The sequence below is a fragment of the Dermacentor silvarum genome, chromosome 1 (assembly GCF_013339745.2).
Source record: "Dermacentor silvarum isolate Dsil-2018 chromosome 1, BIME_Dsil_1.4, whole genome shotgun sequence".
Lineage (NCBI taxonomy): Eukaryota > Metazoa > Arthropoda > Arachnida > Ixodida > Ixodidae > Dermacentor > Dermacentor silvarum.
This window is the reverse complement of record NC_051154.1, coordinates 340702263-340726420: the sequence shown is the minus strand read 5'-3', so window position 1 is coordinate 340726420 and position 24158 is coordinate 340702263. Positions and strand designations below refer to the sequence as shown.

At 46.4% G+C, this 24158-nt stretch overlaps 1 protein-coding gene across 1 annotated transcript in view; it reads left to right on the top strand.

Annotated features, from left to right (window-relative positions):
• The first annotated feature begins 1728 nt into the window (after window positions 1-1728).
• Window positions 1729-24158, top strand: part of LOC119453642 (uncharacterized) — a 127836-nt gene continuing 105406 nt past the window's right edge. The window contains exons 1-3 of the mRNA XM_049660479.1: window positions 1729-2196; window positions 8937-9039; window positions 10165-10229. Coding sequence (XP_049516436.1) covers window positions 10181-10229 — 49 coding nt within the window. The 5' untranslated portion in view covers window positions 1729-2196; window positions 8937-9039; window positions 10165-10180. The remainder of the gene's footprint in view (window positions 2197-8936; window positions 9040-10164; window positions 10230-24158) is intronic.

Genomic DNA, 24158 nt, shown 5'->3' with positions numbered 1-24158 from the left:
GCGTAAGTGAAGCAGAAATGAGTTGCATGTGCGCACTACTTAAAATGCGTACACATGCCATATCTATGCTGTGCGGTGAAATATTCTGTACAATTGTTAATATGTTGACGTAAAGGCAAATGACGGCTGCACGCTCGCACACAGCGGAAGACACAGCGGCCCATGCACTTGCAGCAGGAAATGCAACCCTCTCGTATGAAGGAGCAGGGCGACGAAAGCTTCGGAAAAAAAAAAAAAAAAAACAACCTTACGCGTTTTTGCGCGTATTTAAGTTTTCTAGCGCAAAGACGCACCGAACAAGCTATTGCTATGGGAGTAGGTATAGCCTGGTCACACGTGCATTTTCACGCGTATAGCTGTCCTTGACTTGTGAAACGCATTTCGCCCCGACGAGGACGACGCCATCTACGCTTAACGGAAATTAACAATTAATGATGTCTTCTCCGATCGCACGGGTCGTCTCAATGATGCGTTTTCGAAGACTGTGGCGCGATGAGAGACCGTTGCTCCAAACGCCCACTGTACCTGTCGTAGTTACTGTATTTACTGAGCTTAGTTTAATTTTTAGTTAATTTCTGCACAAGCACACGCGAGGGGGGCGGTCCCATGTCTGTGATATACATGTAGAGAGTCTGCTTAAACTACCGATATTTATTATCGATCACGTGACGCAGAGGAAAGCAGAAGCTTGCACCCCCCCCCCCCCCCCCCGGTCGGGCCGGTGAACCCCCCCCCGAAAAAAATTTCTGGCTACGCCCCTGCTGATGCAGCGCGAAAGAAAAATCGGACAGAGGAGCGGAGAACCTTGCCTTGTGCGATGGACCAGTAGTATGATGCAAGCCGAACCTGCTCAGTATGCACGAAGAGATTGTGAAAACAGGAAATGTTACGCTGAGTGTCAAATCCCACGTTTGCATGACACTTCGTGCGTCTTTCGCCTACAACAAGAAGGTTCTCCGCTTCTCGCAAAGCTATGAACAAAAGAAAGAAAAAAGCGATGAACGAGATGAGCATACTATGAAGTCATTGCACTTGGAAGCTTGGTTTGAATACTATAAAATTGGTCATATAAGCCTGAAAGCGCTGTATTCTACATTACAATGCGTGAGGTCGACCGCCGATTAATAGGTTTGTGTGGGTTATGAAATGTCTGTAACGTCTGGCAGACGGGCAGCCTAGGTGGGAGGGCAGGTAAGTGAATGGCCTCGAAGTCCACGCAGAAACAAATAAGGAACGCTAGGGGCCGCCACGCCGTTCAAAAATCTGCTGAATGTTGAAAAGTGCGACAATGACTAGCGTAACAGAAAATAATTTTAAGAATGGGAGGGGTGACCGCATAAAAGGCGTCAAGAAATTATGGGTATAGAGAGAGCGTCACTGCCCTATCGCTCAACACCAGACGGCCGTGGCCAGACGCCTAGCTGAGGCTCGCCTACCCCGTCGTAACACGTGCTAACCTAGATTGCTCATAAATAAGAAAATAGTTTCATTTATTTATTCACTTTCTCTTCCGAATAAGCAGCAATGTTAAACCTTGCGCCTACGTGCACACATGTTGAAATCTGACGCACGCACGCACGAGGAGGGAGAGGCGAAAAGAAAACGTGTGCGGCACGCCGTCACTTGACTTCACTAGGGACATCTCCGCCTCGCAAATCTAGGGAACCCGCAGCAACACTGCTGGTGTGTTCTGGTGGGGATTTAGTCGCTCCCGCGGAGGCACGGCCATCGGTGTGTTAGCTGGTCAGCGGCATCATGTCGGATTTCGCGGCGCACAAAGAGAGAACAAAGGGCGGATGCTTGCGTGTCATGTGCGCCGTCATCCACGGTGTGTTGCTGCCTATCCAGTGGACTGTCCGAAGCAGACTACGAAGCACCCGAAAGACCACCTGCGTAATTACTGTGTTCGAGGGGATGTGCGCGTTATCGTGCAGAAGCGACAGTTGTCGGCCATGGTCAACGGTCTTCCGAGGTTCGTGCCTGTTCGTGTCGGCCGCACTCTCATGCGTCTGAAGCTGCTGCTCTTCTTCTTTTGTCGAGAAATGCGCGCGCTGCTTCGAATTTGCTTCGACTCAACGAAGTAGCCTGAATTGACAAAAAAAGAGTGCGTATTTAGAGTTGTGCTATCGGCAACGTTCTGCAATTTCGAGGTGCGCGCTGTCCTGTGGATTATACAGACACGGAGGAGGTCGATTCGTGAGTACTGCCATTCGAACGCACATAAAAGCCTGTTTGAATTTTTCTCGCAGTTAGACTGTGCAGTCGTGGCCAAAGATGTAGAGCTGTTCGGCACGTCTGTCGAGTTTCTACTGTTTAGTACAACCTTTGCGATTACGTGTAGGGTGTCGCTTAGGTTTAGCGGGAGGTTTCCACGATGTTGCTTACACTTGCTCTCGGGCTCGTGTGTGTTTGGTCTCACCGTGCATTTAACTTGTACGACGCATTGCAAGGACTGTCTGTCGCGTTTAACAAGCGCTGCCTGTTTTGTGAACGGTATGTCGGACGCACTGTTGTGGCTTGGGTATTAGGTTTTTATTCCCGACTGGTTAGCCGCGCATTAACGATGTTTATTTTTCTTGGAAGGGTACTAAAAAATGCCTGTACTTTTTTATTGTGCCTACGTGACGCTAACACTTGCGACGTTGGTAGGCACCTGAAAATTGTTTATTTCGTCGTTTGCATTTAGTTTTACTTACGAAACATCGGGATATTTTATTTTTATTTATACTGTTGGCCATAAGGCCGTTACAGGGTGGGTTTTGAGGCATCACAAATACAATTTCGGTGTTACAACAATAGGTTATCAAAAATACAAACTGGGTGTTACAACAATAAGTTATCAAAAATACAAACTGAGTGTTACAACAGTAAAATAAATCAATAAAGTGTCAGTCAGAGAAAACGGGTATACTCATAATTTGAAAAGCAGTTATCAAAATAGAAGCTGGGTGTTACAGCAGTAAAGTACAGGGGCCCACAAAATAACTCGGAACGCCGGACCGCTGGCCTTTTGCCGGTGGAGCGCGCCGGTGAAAGAATGGTGCCAGGGTCTGCGCATGCGCGGTCTCCTTAACAAGCTCGCCTCGCTCCCCAGTGCATCTAAGTAAGCGTTGCCTTGCTCCAAAAGAATATCGTTGGGCGCCTTTTGGCTTTGTCACAGGGGGGCTGTGCGAATGCGGTCTCTAAAACGCTGTGCACGCGATGGAGCATAAGCTTTGCTGTGCGTGCGCGTTACTGGGCATCGGCGCCTTTTAAAGCGAAACGCTTAACTGGCTCATTAGTCGCGGAATGTGGCCATCGTGGGTAACACCTGCGGTAGCAAAAATCAGAAAGCGGCATACTACACCTCTACCGTTCAATAAAGCATGTAAAAGTGAATTAAGCACCAAGTAGCTGAAAGTAATTAAGAGTAGTTAGAGTCCCAAACTCGAATAAATGTAATTAGGGTAATTAACAAGACCAGAACACGGACAACATACGACACCTTTATTAAAGCGTGCTAAAGTGAATTACTAAGTAACCAAGAATAATTACGATAAATTAAAAGTAATTAAGGGTTGCGAACAGTAATAGAGACTACTTAACATCAATTCGAGGCTCCGTGTTAAGACTGGTCACGCCAAATTAAGACTAATTAAGAGTTTGAAAGAGCAGGTACATACTAATTTGGATCAATTAAAGACTCCGTAACATCAAGTAAGAAAACAATTAAACCGAATCACGACCAAATAGTAGTTATTGAAATAATTAACCTACATAATGAAACAATCTCAAATGAAGTGACGTCAACGCACCAAAGCTTTCGCCGTCAAAGTCGTCTTAGCAATCGATATAAGACCCCAATGAACGTTTTTTTTTCTTTTTTGTTAAACATTCAACTCGCACAGCTGAACACCCCCTTGATTAGCAGCGTATCACCACACTGAACGAAAAATTGAATGTTCGCGCCAACCAACGCAGACAGAGTACTCCCTACTAAAACTGCAGCGGAGCGGGCAGATTTCGCAAACAAATAGCGCACAATATATATATTCTATGTTCATTATGACTGCGAAGCATAGAAACGACCTTTATTATAGGGCCGCATGCATAATATTAATTGCTGTGCATGAAATTGGCGTGTTGGAATATGTCATTTGATGTAATTAAAAAATTTTTTATTACTGCACTAGGCCATCCTTGTTGAAGGAGCCGTCGTGTTCTGTCAAAGTTCTGTTTTTATTACCAAGTAGTAAATTCGGCTCGGAATATAATTGCACAAGGACAAATACTTCGCGCAACACGATAATCCGGTTGAAAAGTGCGCTATACAGTGCTATTATCGGCGAGCCGTGGCGCTCGTCCACATGAAAGATAAGCTATGGATTCAGTTTCTTTTGAGTCATATCTGAGTCAAATAATTGACTCAGATATGCAATACATTAGTTATAATTAAAAGTTATAAACGCTCATGGATTCCATCCACGCAAGCTATCCAGAAAGCATGACTATCTTAGAATGAATGCAGATGCCGACGAGAATACGCCGCAAGGATTACGCGTGTGTTTAGAGATTACGCTGCACAGCCCGCAAGCACGCTGTAGCCTACAGGCCCCCCCCCCCCCCCTGCCGCCAGATGTGTTGCCGCAGCGCTAAGAGGGACAACCCGCAAGTTTTTTTGGCGCATGGCAACGCCTATCTAGATGCACTAGGAAGCGAGGCTTGCTTGCTAGGGATGCTGCGCATGCGCAGACCAAGGCTATCTTTTTTCCGCGGGTGTGCTCCGCCGACGAGCGGCCACCGGTCCGGCGTTCCGAGTTATTTTGTGGGCACGTGTACATCAACGAAATGTCAGTGACAAAAAAATAAAAACAGGTAGAATGACAATTTGTACAGTAGTCTAAAAAATCTGAAATATCCATGTTAAAAGCCAGAGGTCTGTGTTCAGAGGCAGTCGCCTCAGTGTACTTTTTTTCTTTAAGTATTCGTGCAGGCATGGTCTGTTAGAGCGGCCTTCCTGTCTTGGCGATAGCGCTTTGTAGTGGTGATGAGGAACGGAGTGCTCAATGCATTTATAACGAGGCTAGGCCGGCTTGCAGTCTTAACGAACATCCTTACGGTCGTGACGTTAAGCGCATGCGATGTATATATCGTTGGAATCTTTCTAATATTATAAGATTTGACTTATGATTACTGAAGCTGTACAAGCTCATTAGCGTTCACCGTGGTTCAGAAAACGGCTGCGAATGTTTTACTTCGATTACATTTCTCCGCATATTACCCTACCAGCTCGCCCCTGCGCACGACCTTTATTGCATCTCCAGGCGTCATTATCGCCTGTGTTACGTTGTTCGTTACTGTAGCCACCACTTCGCCGTTGAAGCCTGTTGATGCGCTTGCAATCCGGCTTTGTCACACTCGATGATTACCTGGTTGCAGGCGCCTAGCAAAACCATGATCGTATCTTCAGCCAGTGGTAGCTCTAATTCAAGCGTTAAAGGTAAACCCATGTAACTACTGCCTTGCACCATCCCTTGCTGAGTCAGCTGTGCACAAGCATCACAGGCATGGCTGCCACTTCCAAAACTGCAACAAGGCAGAGACCGTCAGTGAACAAAAAGAAAATGAACGTACAGTGCCACTTATCAGGCAGCGATGAGCTGTGCAACAGCCGACACGATTCCCCCGACATCGTTATCGTCGAGAATCCTATAAATTAACTGTTTATTTCGCCGAGTCGTCATGTGTCTCGGAAGCTGCGATTATCTCGTCACATGTCACGGAACCTCCTTTTCATCCAGCCCTAAATGGCGCCCGAGCTCAGCTAATGAGAGAACGTAAGGTGGGGTCGCAGCTCAGAACACTGACAAAGCCAGGGCCGCGATTTTGTAGCGATGCCGTATGACTTATTTTAGAATAGTCTTATCATCCACCGCTCACGGTCGGCTGATCCCGTTGATAACGCGAGCGGACCGTCGCTCTGACCACTGACAAAACGCGATAAGCGCGAAAAGGCATTATTACCTTAAAGGCATCGCTACCAAATACCGGCCCAGGAATGTAATTGTAATAGAATTGTCATATAATCCCGACCCTTTCCATTCCTTGAGGACGCACATCTCCTTGAGCGGCAGCTCCGTAAACGTGTCGCCTTTTACCGTTGCCCCCCTAGCTGCAAAGCCTTTTGAGCACAGTGGCGGAACAGCTTCTTGCGAGGCAAACCAAAACCGAAAACGCGTTTGTTACTGCCATCATCATCATCGAGTGAAGTCTGACTTGTCGTAAGCTCATAATGTGAAGTGTAGGGTCGGGTTTTCACCGCAGCCGTGGTCTAGTGGTTAGGACGCCCGCCACGGCAACGGGAGGTGGAGAGTTCGATCCCCGCCGCCGGCCACCCACCGGTAATGGGTACAAGCAGCCGCCTCTGCCTGGCGTCCGGCAAAGAGGTGCGTGCTTGGGATGAGGCCTGCGACCCCGTTAATTGTACATATGTACATACGTTGCCTGAGTCGCGGCAAGCCAACGCGGCTCTCGCCCCGCATGCCCTGCAAAAAAAAAATGAAAAGCGTGAACCGTTATAGTAGCGGGGGTTGCGGTTCGACTCTACAAACGCAGTGGGCCTCTTTTTTTTTTCTCTCTCTCTTTGATCTTTTATGTTTTGCAAGCGTTCTGATTTCGCGTATGCCTGCTTTCTCCTGCTGTATCTTGAAAGCCATCTGCGGCGGGGCACACTCCTGCGCTGTGTTTTTCTCGGTTTAGTTCGCGTTGATGCGATCGAAGGAACGTAAGTCAATTCGCTCGCTGCTTTTGACAGCGAACTTCCGCGGTCATCGAGTGAGATGCGTTAATGTTAGCTTGTGCGCGCGTGTCTCCATGCTTGTTAATTTAGTTCGTATGCAGTTCATACGGCCGATAAAACTACTACCATTACTTCGTATAGATGTCCACTAGTTTGCTATCGCAGTCGATGCTTCGCCTTTCGGGCGAAGCTGCGACTTGACAACACGCTTAACGCAGGCTCGCATGAATTATAAGTTTTTCTCGGTGTCGTCGGTGCGAATAGTAAACGAGACGTGCAAGCCAGCTGAGCCGCGTCGCTGAGACGGCCGGTGTTTGCTTTCCGTCTGCGAGACGAAGTGCCGTCGGATCGTTGCTCGTGATCACGCCCGTGGTTTAGTACGGGGCGTGGCTTTACGAAACACGCGCAAGTTCGGCATTTTTTTCGATTAAGTACTGTTTCATGTGAAAAACAAACTAGCCGATTGCTATGTGTCGCCAGGAGCGGTGATAGAAGCGATCGCCTCGGCTGGGTGATGGGACCGGCGAGGTACCGGCCGGACGGCGACGCCGGCTGTGTAGGTCCCCGCAATCTGAGCTGTTGACCGCGGCCGTCAAATCGCTCCAACCCTGTACATTTTATTTCGCGCGCAGAAATTCGTGAACACGTTTAGGCGCGTTTATGACATTGGCACTACAATTAACGCAGCTGTGACCGTGCTGCCTGCACATGTGAACGTGTGCTACGCCATCTAAACTGCAGGTTGCTCAGTTTCTAGAGATGAAAATACATTTAAATGAAACGTGTGTTAAAGTGAATCTGCTACTCGACCTTTACATCCAAAGCTTTTCCTAACCTAGCTTTCCCTGTGTAAGAATGTACAAACAAGGATGTAAGGAAAAAGTGGGCATTTTGCCTAAGTTGCGGTCTCTAGTTATGATCTTGAAGTAGGGTGTCTTCATGGGGCTTCACCACTCCAAGCTGAAGGCATGTGTTGTATACATAGAAGTTCAAGTTTAAGAACCCCAGGTGGTCAAAACTAATCCGGAGCCCTCCACTACGGTGTGCCTCACAATTGGTTTTGGCACATAAAACCCCAGAAAGTTGACAATCTGTTGCATTGTAATGCGAAACTTTTGTTCTCTCTTTGAAGGACTTGAAGAAGACACGAATGAAGGAGACATGAATGAAACATTGTCTGGAGAAAGGGAAAAGAACATTTTTACAGGTTTATCGATGCAGGACAGTCTGAACAAAACTGTTTATTTCCCGTTTCCAAGCTGCCCTGTTGGAACGCTTGAAAGCATTTTTCAGAGCCTCCTCGGCTTTGTTCACAGCTCCCAACTAAACCAGCGCGGCGGCTTTGTGCCATAGCGCTGCGCTGCTAAGCACAAGGTCATGGGTTCAATTTCCAGCTGCAGTGGCCGGAATTTATTGGGGGCGAAATCCTAAAGCGCTCGTGTGCTTCAATATAGGTGCACTTTAAGGAGCCCGAGGTGATCATAATTAATCCAGAGCCCCCCCTATGGCCTGCCTCATGGTCATATGGTTTTGCATGTAAAACCCCACAATTTAGTTTTAAAATGGCTCCCCACTTTGTCTATCAAAGTGACAGCCCTTCAAGGTGCCTTTGCTAATGAGAAACAGTGACACATTCCCTTCTATTTGTGCTCCATGTCTTCTCAGCTTTCCCCAATTCTGAGACCAAGTCCCACTGTTAAGGTGCCCACAACATTCTTAATTTGACATGTTTGTCATACATACCTGCCAACTTTACAGAATTTTTCATAAAAGTTTACGAATTCAGGCTTGTTCTACATTGTTACAGACATTTTGTCGAGTTTTATGAAAAGTAATCCTGTTTGCAACAAAGCATCACCTCATCAATCTCCACTTAGGTCCAGATGGTGGAAGGACAACAGAGGGGTACCTGCTTTGAACAAGCTTACTCAGACAAGTTCCATTGTCCGCACTTGCTCACTGGCATCAACACATGTTGCTGGTCTAGTTGGCTCTTACCTATTACGGTGCAATATGAGATGCAAAACAAAGTGAGGTAAGACCAGGAAAGCTACGCTCTGGTAAATGTGTTTGTTATACATTAGTTTGCTTTCTTGCGTTAAATTTAGATTTGGTGTGATTGTGCTCGTCAACTGGATGTCGTGTTTGTGCGATGCAGCTTGCTCTAAGGAATGCTGTGACAGCACCCACAAGGCCTTCGTCCTGGTCCAGTGGTTCTCGGAAGTCCACCAAGCCTACCTTAGAAATGTACAAGTCACCCGGTGAGTCAATAACCCCCATCTATCATGTGACTGCCCCACTGCTACGCATCAGTTTTCACCACGTGAGGTATTAGATCCTTCCACATGCATGTGGGCATGTAGGCATGTGGTTCCCTAGGAAAAATTGCAATAGAAATATTTTATTGGTTTCTATAGGTTTCATCTTATCAGATTATGAAACGATAAACCTGGTACACCAATAAAGCTGATAGCCTTTATTGTTCCATGGTGTTATGCAAGACGCCTGATGCACTAATAATTCTGATAGCCTGTATTGGTCTGTAGAATAATAGACCTAATACACTGGTAAAACTGATAGCTTGTATTGGTCTAATTGAATTATGAACTAGACCTACCTAATACACTGGTAAAACTGATAGCTTGTATTGGTCTAATTGAATTATGAACTAGACCTAATACACTTCAGTAATGTGGAAAGCTGGGCAAGTCATGATTATTCATTATACCGTGTTGGTGAAGCAGTACACTGACCAAGACATGACGCAGATACACAGCAGCAAGTGTCGTGTTCTTGTGTCTCTCTATCTTGTCCTGGGGTGGCATTCTGTAAGAGTCTACCTAGTGGACTGTCCATTTCGGCGACCGTTGATTCGCTGCTGCTTGACGTGCAGGAAGGTGCCAGCCAGTCTCCTTCCTGCACGTCAAGCAGCAGCAAATCAACAGTTGCCGAAATGGACAGTCCACTAGGTAGACTCTTACAGAGTACCGCCCCTGGTCAGTGCACTGCTTCACCAACATGGCATGATGACCTAACACACTGATGGCCTGCATTGATCTATTAGCTTACAAGTGTATTCGTGCAGAACGAGCACTGCATACCAAAGCAGTTTGTTCTACAAAGGTACAACAATTGTTCATTTTAAAGCGAAGCTTTTTAGGCAAAATGTATATACAGCTTGGAATGTATTTCTATTGTCAGTATCAGGTCTGTCATATGTAGAAGAATTAGGGAGCCGGTCAAGTTTTGTTACGCACCTTCTTTACCATGTACTTAGTTTTTGTGCAAGAAAAACACGCATAAAGAAAGGAGAAAGCAGACAGAAATTGCGATACACATCTCGGCCACTCGGCGCACTTTCATCTTCACGTTTCATTCTTTCCAAGATTGCGGCCAACTCCCATGCTCTGCCTACCTTTTGGATTGCTGGTCTCAGGTGCTAGGCTTGCTGGTAAGCACTTATTTGCTCAGCTCTCATGAGTTAACTGGGTCAGCCTAATGTATAAACGGTGTTGCGAGACTGTTTGCCATAATAGGAAACCTGCCGAGGATAATCAAGCTTAGTCTAATTTGTCTTAGTAGTGGGAAGACAAGAAGTTTTGTTCTGCACACTATGTTTTAATGCCTGATCTAAACAACAGGCTGCATTGGTAGTCATATTGTCGTAAGCTTGGAAATCAAGATTGTATATATAGCAGTTTCAAAAAAACTATTTTAGGTTTATATGCCTGAGTTCCAATTTGAATGGCATTTCCGCTCAAGTTAACAAAAATATGCAGGTCCAACACACATGTTGGAATCTATGTAAAGGGAAGCTTAATTTAGGGAAGTGGTTAATTAAATGCTTTATAACTAATGGTGATGCATACAATTTTGTTTACTTTAATTCTATGCCATATGTAATTTTATGCAATGTCTGTGTTAATCACCAGAGGTCGCAACTTTATTCTCATCCAACTTTTGTGTTGTCTTGTGTCACAATGTCACATGCCTATTCTGGAGGATTGGCCTAGAATGGGCGCACACCCAATGGCACATATTGCATGGCTAAATCGCACAAAATAAATTAAATCAAGGACTCTGTTGAATGTAATGTTGTGATTTAATAACAGGTCGATGTGATTTAGATATATCTGTGAGCCAATGGGATATGTTCAGGTTTTATGCCAGAATTCCTTCTTTTTTTTTCATGCAGAACAGAGGTGCGCTTACTTGTACTACTTTGTTTTGTGAGCATACAATGCAGTCGAATCCAGATATATCGAACCCACAAATAACGAATTATTGTTTATAACGAATAACTGTAAAATCCCCTTAAAATTTTTTTGTATAATCTGTATTTTATATATTGAATTACCTATATATCAAACTTTTTGTGATCCCCTCCGGATTCGATATATCTGGATTCGACTGTATGTGCAAGCCCATATGCTGGTACCTTCATTTGGCACACATGTGCACTTTGCATATATAAACATTCATGCAATGATATCTGCCAAGTTACTGACTCTCCCAGCAGCAACCATGCCAAACTTAGGAGGGTGAGCAAAAAGAGTTTCACTTTAATATATGCAGGGTGTGTCCGGAGAGTAATGCAATAATTTTTTTGCGGCACTGCTATTGGTGCCAGCGTGCTGAGACTGGTTGGGGTAGGTGGGGGGGGGGGCACTCTCAGCTTTTCAGCAGTGTCTAGCTCAGGTGGTTGAAGTCGTTTAGGGAAGGCCGGGAAGAGGTGGACGAGGAATTCCACTCTGGATGGGCATCTACCAGCAATAGCGATGAAAATGTGTCTCGTGTTTGTGTTATTTTGGACACCGACTGTCGAAGGAGTGTGAGGATGACAACAAAAACTCGTTAGTCTGAAAACCACTGTGCACAACATCGTTAGAGAAAGTTTGAGCGCACAGAAAGTGTGTGCCAAGCTGGTTCCCAAACTGTTCTCTGATGACCACGAGAACAACCAAGCGATGATCACAAGTGACCTTTGGGAACGTGTGCAAATTAAATTTCATTTTTTGGACAATGTCATTACCAGCGACGAAGCATGACTATTTGAGTATGACCCTGAGAAAGAAGTGCCAAGGTTCCAAATGGCACACCTCAGAGTCCCCTCGCCCCAAGAAGGCAAGAATGAACAAGTCGGAAGTGAAAACCATCCTAATTGTGTTTTTCGACATCAAAACAGGGGCTCACAAAGAATTCGTACTCCAAGGGCAGACATTCAATGCTGTCTACTACGTTAATGTACTCGAGAGATTTAAGAAAAAACGCAAAAGAAGATTGCCGATACCTGGCAGGGGCACCGTGACAGTGCTCCCAGTCACACCTTCTTCTTCTTTCTGTGGTTTTACATGCCAAAACCAGTTCTTATTATGAGGCACGCCGTAGTGGAGGGCTCCAGATTAATTTTGACCATCTGGGGTTCTTTAACGTGCACTACAATGTCCCAGTCACACCTGCCTACGCATTCGGGAGTTCCTGGCCAAGCACAACTTGGCAACGCTGCCCACCTACAGTCCTGACCTGGCTCCAGCGTAGATTTTCCTGTCCCGAGAATCAAGACCAGTCTGAAAGGAGTCCGTTATGGGACCATCGAAGCGATCCAAACCGCCATCACAAAAGCTCTAAACGAGGTCCCTGTCAACGCCTTCCAAGATGTATACACTGCATGGCAGAGTCACTGGCAGAAATGTGTAGATACCGAAGGGGACTACGTAGAAGAATTTATAAAATTTGTAACAATATCTTGAATAAGAATCTTTTATGGATAAAATTGCATGATTTTCTGGACATTCCCTGTGTATAAATGTCGCCATAAGGAGCAGCATATTTATGTCTGCTGCTTGAGGAAGATTTCTCCCATTGATTCCCAGTCATTTCTCGAGAGTGGGCTGACTTCATTCTGTGCCTGCAAATTTTGTTATCTGGTAATACTCAAGCAAAACTCTTGACTGCGTTTCCTTTCCTTTGGCATCCATTTCATTACTTTGAAGGTCGAAAAGAATGACCAATCAGCTGGAACACTAGAAAATAGTAACAGTGCGTGCAGCTACACTCCAAGCAGCATAGGCTGGACTGAAATGGTTGTCACATACAGTTAAACCTGCTTATAACGAACCTCCATATAACAAATTCCTGGATATAATGAAGGTTTTCTATTCCCCGCCGTTACTCCATAGAAGCACATGTATTTGAGACCTTTACGTAACGAAGTGGCAGCAGGAGACCCCCTAGAAATAACAAATTTTCCCCACCGACAACCTAGAGGTTTCGCCCCAAATTTTGTCATTTTTGCACGAGCAGCAACCGGAAGCACCTTCTCCACCGTGACGGAATGCGAAGCGAGCGCACATGTGCGTGCATGTGAGCGAGTGTGAGGCAGGCCTGCATCCCTCGACCCGGCGATCTTGCCGCTGCGGGCGTGACCTTTCCCCCTCCCTTCATTCAAACCTGATCCTGCCGCTTGCTGCAGCTGGCCTAGCCCTCCAAGCCGGCACTCTCCTTTTCCAGTTGATGTTGCCGACGTGGTGGCAGACGCTGTGACACGTCACACTCGATGAGCGCGGACACGCGCTGTCAAACGCTGGCGGCGTGTGGAAGCACCACTGCAGAAGCGAGCGAAGTGACCTTCGTGCTGTTGTCTATAGCCTCAACGCAAACTGAGCGCCGAGAACACTCGGCACGCACAAAGCTACGAGCCGCCGATGCACCTACACTGCCTAGACTCTGCCCCAACGCAGGTCGCTTTCAAGATACGGACCGCGCACGCCACGCAGTACGCAGTTGATGCCAGAGTACAGTACGCCACCCGCTATTCCTCCCTCCCCCTCGCTGGTGCCTCGAGCGCAATGGAAGACGCCGCGCTTCCTCCCTGCTTTTTTTGCGCGCATGAGATTTAGACGCAGTCGTCGGCTCCCCTCCCACGTTTTCATTCGCACATACGGCGCTCTGCGACTGCGTTATCGCCCTTGGACTTTATACGAAACGTCTATGATCGAAAACCAATTTTAGGGCCACAACGCATCATAGACACCATCTTTAGATAGCAAATACAGATCTCAAGGGCCATACTTGTGCTGGCGGAAACGGAAAATACGTCATAGTTGTCGTCCCCGGCACTTTGGGTGGCCAATGCCATCGTCAAGCCACCAAGCCAAGCGACATGAAAAGTCAAAATGGCCACTCGGGCCGGCGTGGGGTGGCAGTTCGCAACATATGATGCGGGAACGGTCCCACAGTTGCGACGCAACAGTGGGGTTACTAATGCATTGTGTTCTATGGGAGCTGTGCCGAGACCGGCCTAAAACGGCGTAACAGCCGGGAAAACGCAGCACCCGGGAACGTAACAGCAGGGTTCTACTGTAACACTAGATGGCGCTATGACGCCATCATGACGCTCGCTCTTCGTTTCCAATGCCTCGCGCTTGTGCGAAACGACACGCGTCCACGCATCCCAGTAGCGCACCCAGGATCTCTGCCAGGGGGGGGTTGACAGTTTGCCAATACCATCTAAACAGCACTAATTTCAATTTCTTCACGGGAAATTTTTTTTAAATGCGCTTTTTGCGAGTGTACAGACGATTGCGGGTCTTACATCTTAGTTGCAGTACTCAAATGCGTAAGGAAAGAAAAGGGGTTAAAAAAAAGGAGGGGGGGGATAAGTCGGCCTCAGGGGGGGGTTACAACCCCCGAATCCCCTCCCCGTCGGTGCGCCACTGACGCATCCAGTACCTGGTGTGACATTCCAAGGATGAGTGCTGTGACAAAAACGGAAAACAGGTGCACGTTAGAATTCAGTAAATACGGTAAGCGTTTCTTTTTCGACTTTTCGTGCCGAACCTGCATATAACGAAATCCACTTTATAACGAAGTTTTTCGGGAATTTGTCAATTTCATTATATCCAGGTTTAACTGTAACTAGCTGAATCATTCCTTGCCATTCCTACGGGTTGGTAAAATATATACTAGTGATAAGATTGTTCTGGCTTCCTTCCGCTTCTGATGTGCTTCACCCAGCATTTGTCCCATTGTGAAGCCGTGCACTTTTCACATGCATCAGCAGCAGCTAGACAGACATGCCATGCCACAAATCTCAAATTAGGATACCCCTGAGATGGTGAATGCACTGAATGTGCATTCACAGGTCATGTGCATTCACAGGCCATGAATGTGCAAAGTGTTTTCAAAACAGTTCAGAGCTTCTGCTGCAGTAGACCTGGTTCAAGCGTTGGGCTTATTGAGCATAATGGGAGAAACACTGTAGTGTTTGGCGAAAAACTTACCCAATGAGGTCTGCAGAGGTACTTAAAGGAATACTGATGAGCCATTTTCAAGTTTTAATGTTTTTCTTACATTCGGTTAAAGGGCTCATGCTCAAACCCTAGGAAAGATACCTGCTAGCCTCAAAGTGGCCAAAATAGTTAACTGCAGAAAAGTTTCTGCGATCTAGTTTCTGTAGAAGCATGTTCATTTGGGCTGATTGGTACATTAAGGAACTTGAAGGAATCAGCATTAAAAACGGGACGATGATGAGAGGAGACAAACACAGCACCGTGTTGGTCTCTTCTTTTCTTCGCCCTGTTATTAGCACTGTTCTTTATTACAGCGAAGCCTAAGCCACTAGCTTGCGGCAGACGAGAGGTTACATAGTTTGTGACACAATGGTTACAACTTCGCCAGAGGGGCGTAGGCGAGGCTCTGTTCACCACACCGGCCACAGGAGTGCTGGTTGCCAGTTGCCCACAGTCTACACTTAAGCACACAGTGTTGCCAACACAACACTATTTCCCCCTAGCTAACGTAGTCCTTCAGGTAGCTTGGTCATCTGATGCGCTGAGGGTGGCCACACTGCTCGGTGGGCTCCACCGGGGTTGAGACAGGTGGTGATGAGGGTGTGGCAGGTGGTGATGAGGGTGACTCAGTTCTTCCGTGGTGTCCGCGGTGTCGACAACCTCAGCTGGCTGAGTTCGTCCCTCAGGATCATCAGGAGGGTTTGTAAGCTGTGGTGGTTGGTCAGTGGTCTTATTTGGCAACACCATTACAGGTTGATCAGAATATTCGTTCCACTCTCTGCTTCTTATCTGATCGACATGACGCTTCCGAAGACGACCGTCTATCGTACGAACCTTATAAGACAAAGGTCCAGTGATGTCGCATACCACACCAGGCAACCACTTTGGACCCTCTAGATAATATTGGACGAACACGGGCTGTTGATACTCAAAGTATCGCACTTTCTGTTTGCTTTGCTGAGACAGTTTTTTCTGTTATCCATCATCTCCCCCAGCAGGTCTGGGTGCAGCTTGTCTAGCACAGTGTGGAGTCTTCTGCCCATCAGCATTTCAGCAGGACTCTTGCCTGTTGTTGAGTGTGGCAGAACATGTTGGCTTAACAAGAAACGAGCCAGTTTAGTGTCCATGTCTCCACCACTCATGCGTCTCAGAACCTGCTTTGTTTCCTGCACCATGCGTTCAACCTGATCATTGGAAGATGGGTGGTAAGGTGCCACTCTGACATGTTGGATCTGGTTGTCGCGCATGATCACTTGAAACTCCTTCGAACAAAATTCTCTTCCATTGTCTGACACGACGGTGTCCGGAACACCGTGTACTGCAAACAATGCACGTAACTTGCGGCACACAGTTGCCGATGACATGGATTTCAGAGGAAGCACTTCCAACTATTTGGAGTGCGCGTCGACCACTAGGAGGAAAACAGTCCCTTGGAATGGTCCTGCAAAGTCAATGTGGATCCTAGACCATGGGTTCTTTGCATACTCCCAGGGATGCAGCCTTGCACGTGGTGGTTCTGGCCTTGTCTCTTGGTAGCACTAATAAGCTCGGACCTTTTTCTCGATGTCTCCGTTGATTCCTGGCCACCAGACCGTGCTTCTCGCCAAGGCTTTCATGTGCACAATACCAGGATGCATGCTGTGCAGCAACTCTAAAACATGACTTCTTGCTCCGTTCGGAACAACCACCCTGCAGCCCCACGGAAGACAGCCAGTGTACTCTGAAAGTTAGTGCTTCCGATGAACAAATGGCTTGAATCCCTCCTCCAGTTTTCCATGAGGCCAACCATTCACAACCCAACGTTGAACTCTAGCTAAGGTTGGGTCGCTCCATGTGCACTGGGCGATCCTGTGGGCATCCCAAGCAATTTCTGGTGCTGACTCCAGCATTCGCACTTCGACCAGTTTTTTTATCAGTTGAGCTAGTGTCTGTTGCTGCAGGTAGTCGACTAAGGGCATCTGCATTTCTTAGGCTTCGTGCGGACCTATACTCTAATTCATAGTCATATGCAGAGAGCATTAGTGACCATCGTAACATCCTTGGTGACAAAACTTGGGGCATTGGTTTTGCATGGTGCAATAAACCCAGCAAAGGCTTATGATCGGTCACAATGCAAAAATGACGGCCATAGGTAAACTTGTGGAACTTCTTAATGCCAAAACCTATAGCCAAGGCCTCTCGGTCCGTCTGTGCGTAGTTCCTTTCTGCAGCTGTCATTGTTCGAGAGCCATAGGCTATTGGCACCTCATAGCCATTATCGTCAACATGGCTCAACACTGCCCCAAGCTCGTAAGGCGAAGCTTCGCAGGCCAGTATCAGTGGCTTCTGGACACTGTAATGGGCAAGGACAGTTGACAAGCAGCAGCAGCTGCTTAGCTTGAAGAAAAGCTTCTGCCTCTGGTTTTGTCAACTTCCAGCTGCTATTGTTATCAAGCAGCCTGTGCAAGGGTTTTAGTGTGTGTGCAGCTCCACACAGGAACCTGTTGTAGAAGTTCAAAGCTCCCAGAAAGGCCTGCAGTTCCTTTTTACACTTTGGTTCAGGTGCTTCATGTAGAGCCCTCACCTTGTCGTCAGTTGGTTGGATGCCCACCCCGCTGACTTTATATCACACAAACTCAACTTCATTCATTCCATATTCACATTTCTCTTAATTTAGTCGCATACCATCGTTCTGTATGCGTTGCAGCACTACTTCCAGACGCGCGTTATGCTGCTCTTCGTTCTTGCCACCTACCAAAATGTCATCTAAATAGACTTGCACACCTTCGATACCTTGAAGGAGCTCTTCCATGTACCGCTAAAATATGGCCACAGCCACCACTACTCCAAACTGCAGACGCATTACTCGAAAGAGTCCTCGATGTCTTGACATTGTCAAAAGGTCAGCATTCTTGTTGTCCACGACAAGTTGCTGATATGCTTGGTCGAAATCAAGCTTTAAGAACTTGGAGCAACCAGCCAGCTTTGCAAACAACTCTTCCGGTGTAGAAAACGGATAAGTCTCCCAATGAATGACAAGATTTAAGGTACTCTTATAGACACCGCAAATTCATATACTGCCGTCCTTCTTGACTACCGGAACTATAGGTGTGGCCCACTCAGAATGTCGGACAGGCTCTAGAATTCCTTGTCCTATGAGCTTGTTCAGGGCCTCATCCACCTGTGGAAGCAGAGCAAAAGGAACAGGCCGGGGCTTGTAAAATCTGGGTTGTGCATGGGGTTGCACTTTCATCTGTACTGGTGGCCCTTGGCTCTTCCCGAGACCAGGTTGAAAAACCTTCGAGTGCATCTTTAGCACACTAGTGAGCGATGGGCTCTGGCTCACCTTGTCCATTCTCAGCTGATTGACCTTCAGCTCAATCCTGAGAGCCTTAAACCAGTCCCAGCCCAGCAAGCTCACACCTGCTCCCTTGACCACGACAAGATGTAGCTGCTCCTGCCTGCCCCTGTAGTTGACTTGGGCTGTCACCGAGCTTAGCACCTTCAGTTGCTGCTCGTTGTAGGTACGAAGTTGCAAGTCACAATGCTGGAGCTTGTGCTTGGATACCCGCAGTCGCCGCAGAGTCCTCTCATTGACAAGGGAACATACGGCTCCGGAATCAGCTTCCATCTCGAGGGGCTGTCTATTCACTTCAACAGTGACGTGGAACGCGGGTTCTTCCGATGCTATTTGGAAGACACCGTACAAGTTCGTCGTCCTGTCACCGCGTCGCTGACCTTGGTTGCTGCCTTCCGTCCGGGGTGCTGGTGAAGAGCGCTGAGCTTTCTGCCGACAAGCCTTCACCATATGTCCACGCTGCTTGCAATAGTGACATTGCACGTGCTGAAATAGACATGCATCTGGCGCATGCCGTCCTCCGCAACGAAAACACTTGCTGCTGGAGTGCTGCTTGCTGTCTGGTTCAGGCTTCACTCTATCACGCTTCGCTGTCATCACCATCTGAATGCGGCATAACTCCACCAACGTGGCCCCCCGAATTTTCTCGGTCTCTCGGGCATATTCTGCCGCCAACGCCTTTTGCTGGGCCACTGCAAAGGTTAACTCGGGCTCCGGGAGGAGCCGTTGCTGTAAGACGTCATCCCGGAGGCCACAGACCAACCTGTCGCGGAGCATATCTTCTAAGGTAGTTCCAAAGTTGCAGTGCTCCGACAGTCGACGAAGCTCGGCAATATAGTCGGCGATGCTCTCGCCTGGCTGCTGGTCACGCTTGCCAAACTGGAATCTTTGCACAGGGAGGGATGGCTTGGGGTTGAAATGCGCCGACAGCTTCTGAACGATATCGGCGTAACTCGTCGCTGACGGCAGAGCTGGCGAGCACAGGGAACGAATGACTGCGTACGTTGCCGGTCCACAAACTGTGCACAACACGGCACACTTCTTGTCTTCCGTGGTTATGTTATTTGCTTCGAAGTAAAATTCGAGCCTTTCGGCGTACGAAGACCATGCCACCTCACCGGAGCTTGTTGGTGTAAATTCTCCCACGGAGCCCAACGTTGTCGTTGGCGTCGTCATTGCTGCTATATCAGTGGTTTTGCCTTGTTGCCAATTGTTATATATTTATTAACTAAGCCGCTAGCTTGTGGCAGACCAGAGGTTGCATAGTTCGTGACACAATGGTTACAACTTCGCCAGAGGGGCATAGGCGAGGCTCTGTCCGCCACACCGGCCACAGGAGTGCTGGTTGCCAGTTGCCCGCAGTCTACACTTGAGCACACAGGGTTGCCAACACAACAGAAGCTTTCTATGTCTCACTGATTTGTCTGTGAGTGCCGAAAACGCACTGCAGGAAAGCCAACTTACACAATAGAACTATCTGCACACACAATAGAACTATCTGCACACACAATAGAACTATCTGCACACACAATAGAACAATCTGCACACATAATCGTAAATCACTACAGTGTACATTTACAGTTATACCGATAAGAAAAATGGGAACTGTAATGCCGCGCTACCTAGACGAACGGTGTATATCTGCATTGCATTACGTGCGTCGCGCAATGCATTCTCGGCCGTCACCATGGGTAGGCCATGGGTGCAGCGCATGGCAGTAGAGGCTGCCATACGCGAACGTAAGCATGAGCGCGATCATGCCCGTAAGGCCGATCCTGTGTATCGACAACGGCATGCAGTTCGTGAAAGTGTGAGTGTGCTTGTAATCAATGGCTACATGATCTAAAATAAAGTCAGCATTTCTTGGGTTCGTTGCATGGTTGTTGACTTTGGATTTTGACTTTTATTGAGTTTGCATGGGTGAAAGCTTCACGTTCAACCATCTTTCTTTAAGAAAGGGGCTTTGATTTTTTTTTTCGAGGTACTAGTTTCAACTTTGTTTCTCAGTAATTTTATGTGTCAGGATGCAGAAGGCAGTCATATGGGAGCAGAACGTTGTGACATTAGAGTGTGTTGGCTGTATAGTGAATTACATGTGTCAGGCAATCTGCAGAATTGTTTTAGGGCATTCTAATGTGCAATTGTATATAGCCACTGAAATGCAGTAGCAAATCCTTGCTTTTGCAGACGAACAGATTTTTATTCACTACTTGCTATGATCATATGATCAACAATGCTTGAGTCCGTTTAGAGCGATGGAGACAGCTGCACACTCAGTCATGATAAAGTATGCTGTCTGCCTAGAATGTACATGCAGTTTGTTTGTGGATACTGGTTGTAAGTCGCATTCTGTGGTGTGGTGGCCCAGTGTTGCAACACTGCTTGTGAGGCATGGCCTACTGTGTGTTGTATAGGGCTGAACAACTCTTGCACTGTGAGCCTTTACACCCTTCTGTTATTTTTGCCTTTCACTTTATCAGCTTTCTCAGTCATGGTCTGACTGAAGCTTGAGCAGGTCAAGGCAAATCATGAACATTTTATTGAAGCTGTTCGTGCAAAGTTTGCTGTTTGAAGACTGTGTCTAAGAGGGCTGTTTTCTCGTGAGATTGATTCGTTATACATCAGCTGCATGCCACACTGCACGGAAAGAGAGTAAACTTTTCTGTTCATAAATCTTTGCCGGGGTTCTAGCATATACATAATTGCAAGTTTACCCATGCACACACATTTGACCAGCTGCATACCAACAAAGAACCTACGAGCCATTCTCATTGTAAGGCTGTTTTAGGTCCAGGGCAGGCCTACAGAAGCCCTTTCCCAGCGATCTCCAGTTACCCCTGTTTTGTGCCAGCTGGCTCCATCCTATTCCTCTGAATTTCCTGACGGCATCGCACTACCTTATTAATCCTTGGCTGCTCTCAGCTATGTTTCCTTTCTCTTTGCACATATTCTGTTTCCCTAACAGGTCACCGGTCATCGGTTTTATGCATTACGTTAACTGTCCAACTCTTCTTCATCTCAAACAGCATCAGCTGCTTGTGTTTATTCTTTCTAATCAATGCTGCGACATTCCTGTCTCTTAAATGATACCTGTAATTTCCTTTTTCATCATTCGTGCGATCCTTGCAACATGTGCAAGCTTACTTAAGGTCCTGCAGTCAAACGTTATGGTAGTGCTGCAGCTTCAGATTTTTCAACATTTTAACAGGTTAAAAAAAAGTGAAAGCAGCAGCAGCCTTTCTCTTTTCAGTATGGCAATTTAACCTTACACTTGAATGTTTCTCTTCTGATCAAGTAATTTGCTTAAAATGAAGACAGATTTAAAGTGATCAACAAGGAGTGATGAAGAAAGGCTGCAGCCAATGCATACCTGCCAAGTCTCCCGGATTACCCGGGAGGCTCCCGGATTTGGATCATTTCTTCCGGTTGTACGGTTGACAGAAAAATCTCCCGGAAATTGCAGTTGTGTCCCGTTTCTATCCGCGTCCAGCGCTTTGTCAGGCTACATTAGCAAAAACAACCGAATTCAATCCAGTTGGAAGTTCATCGCACTAAAGAGTGTTAAGGAAGTAGTACTGAAATCCTATACATGCGCTATTTCATTAACCACAGAGCCGCTCCTTACACTGACGGGGTTGTTGGGTGCCCTAGTGCCCTAGCAAAAATTCTAATACAAAAACTAATAGCCTATTAGGTTATTGACACTAATACAGTCTATTAGGTCTATTAGTGTATTATAATAGTCTAATAGATATTGGTGTATTAGTCTAATAGGCCTATTAGTCTAGTAGGTCTATTAGTGTATTAGTCTAGTAGGTCTATTAGTGTATTAGTCTAATAGGCCTATTAGTGTTAGTCTAATAAGTCTAATAAGCTGTGAAAGAAAATGTTGCAATGCACCAGATAACGAAAAACAGGTAAAATTTCTAGAAGCATTTATTAGCACAGCATATCTTTTTACAGATTCCTCTTTCGAGATCTTCGTCAGGTCAGCAATCTTGAGTGAGAGAGCTTTTCGTTGACTTCGACCAGAGGACGTCCTTTTGATGAAGTGGTTAAAAAAACCTGGGTACAAAAATACACACATATAGAAACAGTTGAAAGCAGGGGTGCTAGTTCTACCACGAAACGTTTAAGCTGGCAATATTTGCTTCCAAATTAGAATAAATGCGGCTCGGCAATATTTTAGGACAGTTGATGTATGCTAGCTCAAAATATTTATAACAAACAATGACCTTACCTGACGTGACAGGACAATTACAAAGCACACAAAATCAACATAAGATGTGTGTTCCATCGAAACTGCAGTTAATAAGGAACTCTAGACAGAAATCTTGCACAGCGTTGTCAGAAACAGGCATGTTATTGCTGCAACGCAAACAGCTATCGGCCCAACAGCACAGTACTTATGTCCACCGTCAGGATTTAAAAAAAAAGAAGAAAACACTTCATACTGTACTACAGAGGCATAAATAAGAAGTATAATTACCTCGAAATGGCAAATCGGCGCCAGGGAAAACGCTGCACATCGATGCACGCTGATAGATCCACAAAGCCGCGAAGGACAGGGGTAAAACAGTTGCCTTGCGTTGTTTTGAAGTATTAACAGCATCCATAGATAAAACTATCCAAATATATTACTGCACGAATGAGATTGTGCAGGCGCTAACACCACGGGTTCCTTAAAAACACATCGTTCATTCACTAACACGAACGCCTCGCGTGACGCCTCGCCTTGACATGGCGGCCGCCATTGCACACGTGCTGTGCGCAACTATGGCTGACTACGGTTGCAGTTTTATATCCTTCCCAACCGCCGTGTTCCCTTCTCTGCGATACTGCTCTTTGATGTCAATAAATATTACGGCCTTTTATATGCGGTATCAAGTCAGTAATTTAGGTTAAAAGTTTCTACATTTACTTTTTGCGCACTTCAACAGAAAATACGACACTAACGAAACTTCAGCGCAAACAAATATGGTTGCTGCTATTGCCATGGGTGTTCTGTGCTATTGCACCGTCATTCGTAAGTTGACCGGGCAGCGCGATTCTGCCTTGCATATTACAGCTGGTAATTCGTTTTTTTTTCATGGGGAAGTATTCGCTGGGCTGTAAACACTAGCTGTTTCCTCAACGACTCATCGCGACGAGGTTCAGTGAAGCAAAATTGGCAAGACCATGTTGGCGCACGTTGCTTTTGTGTATGTTGCCGAGATGGCCAGTTTCACTAGCTTAGTGCGCTGAAACTAATGCAAACGTGCGAACGCAGTCTGCTGCACATTTGTACAGCAGGCCTGATTTTTAATTGTGCAGTGATTAAATAGAAACAGCTCTCCATGCAAGCAAGGGGTCCACTAGTCTATTTTTTTCATCAACTTTCACCAGCAAACACGAGCTGTGGAATCCAGCAATACATGTTGTATCAGACCAGCAACAATCTGCATAAGACCAATAGGACCTATTAGTCTAGCAGAGATACTAGTAGACACGCAACACTGTTTGCATAAGACTAATACAGGGCCTATTGGTCTTATAGGTAAATCAGTACGACTAATAGAAATTTCTATTGGTCTAATACAAAACTGATACAACTAATACAAAACTGTATTAGACCAATACAAACTTCTAATAAATTTCTATTAGTCTAATACAAAACTAATACAACTAATACAAAACTGTATTAGACTAATACAAACTTCTATTAGAATTTTTGCTAGGGTGGCCCTAGCCTCATTAAGCTAGCGAGCGAATG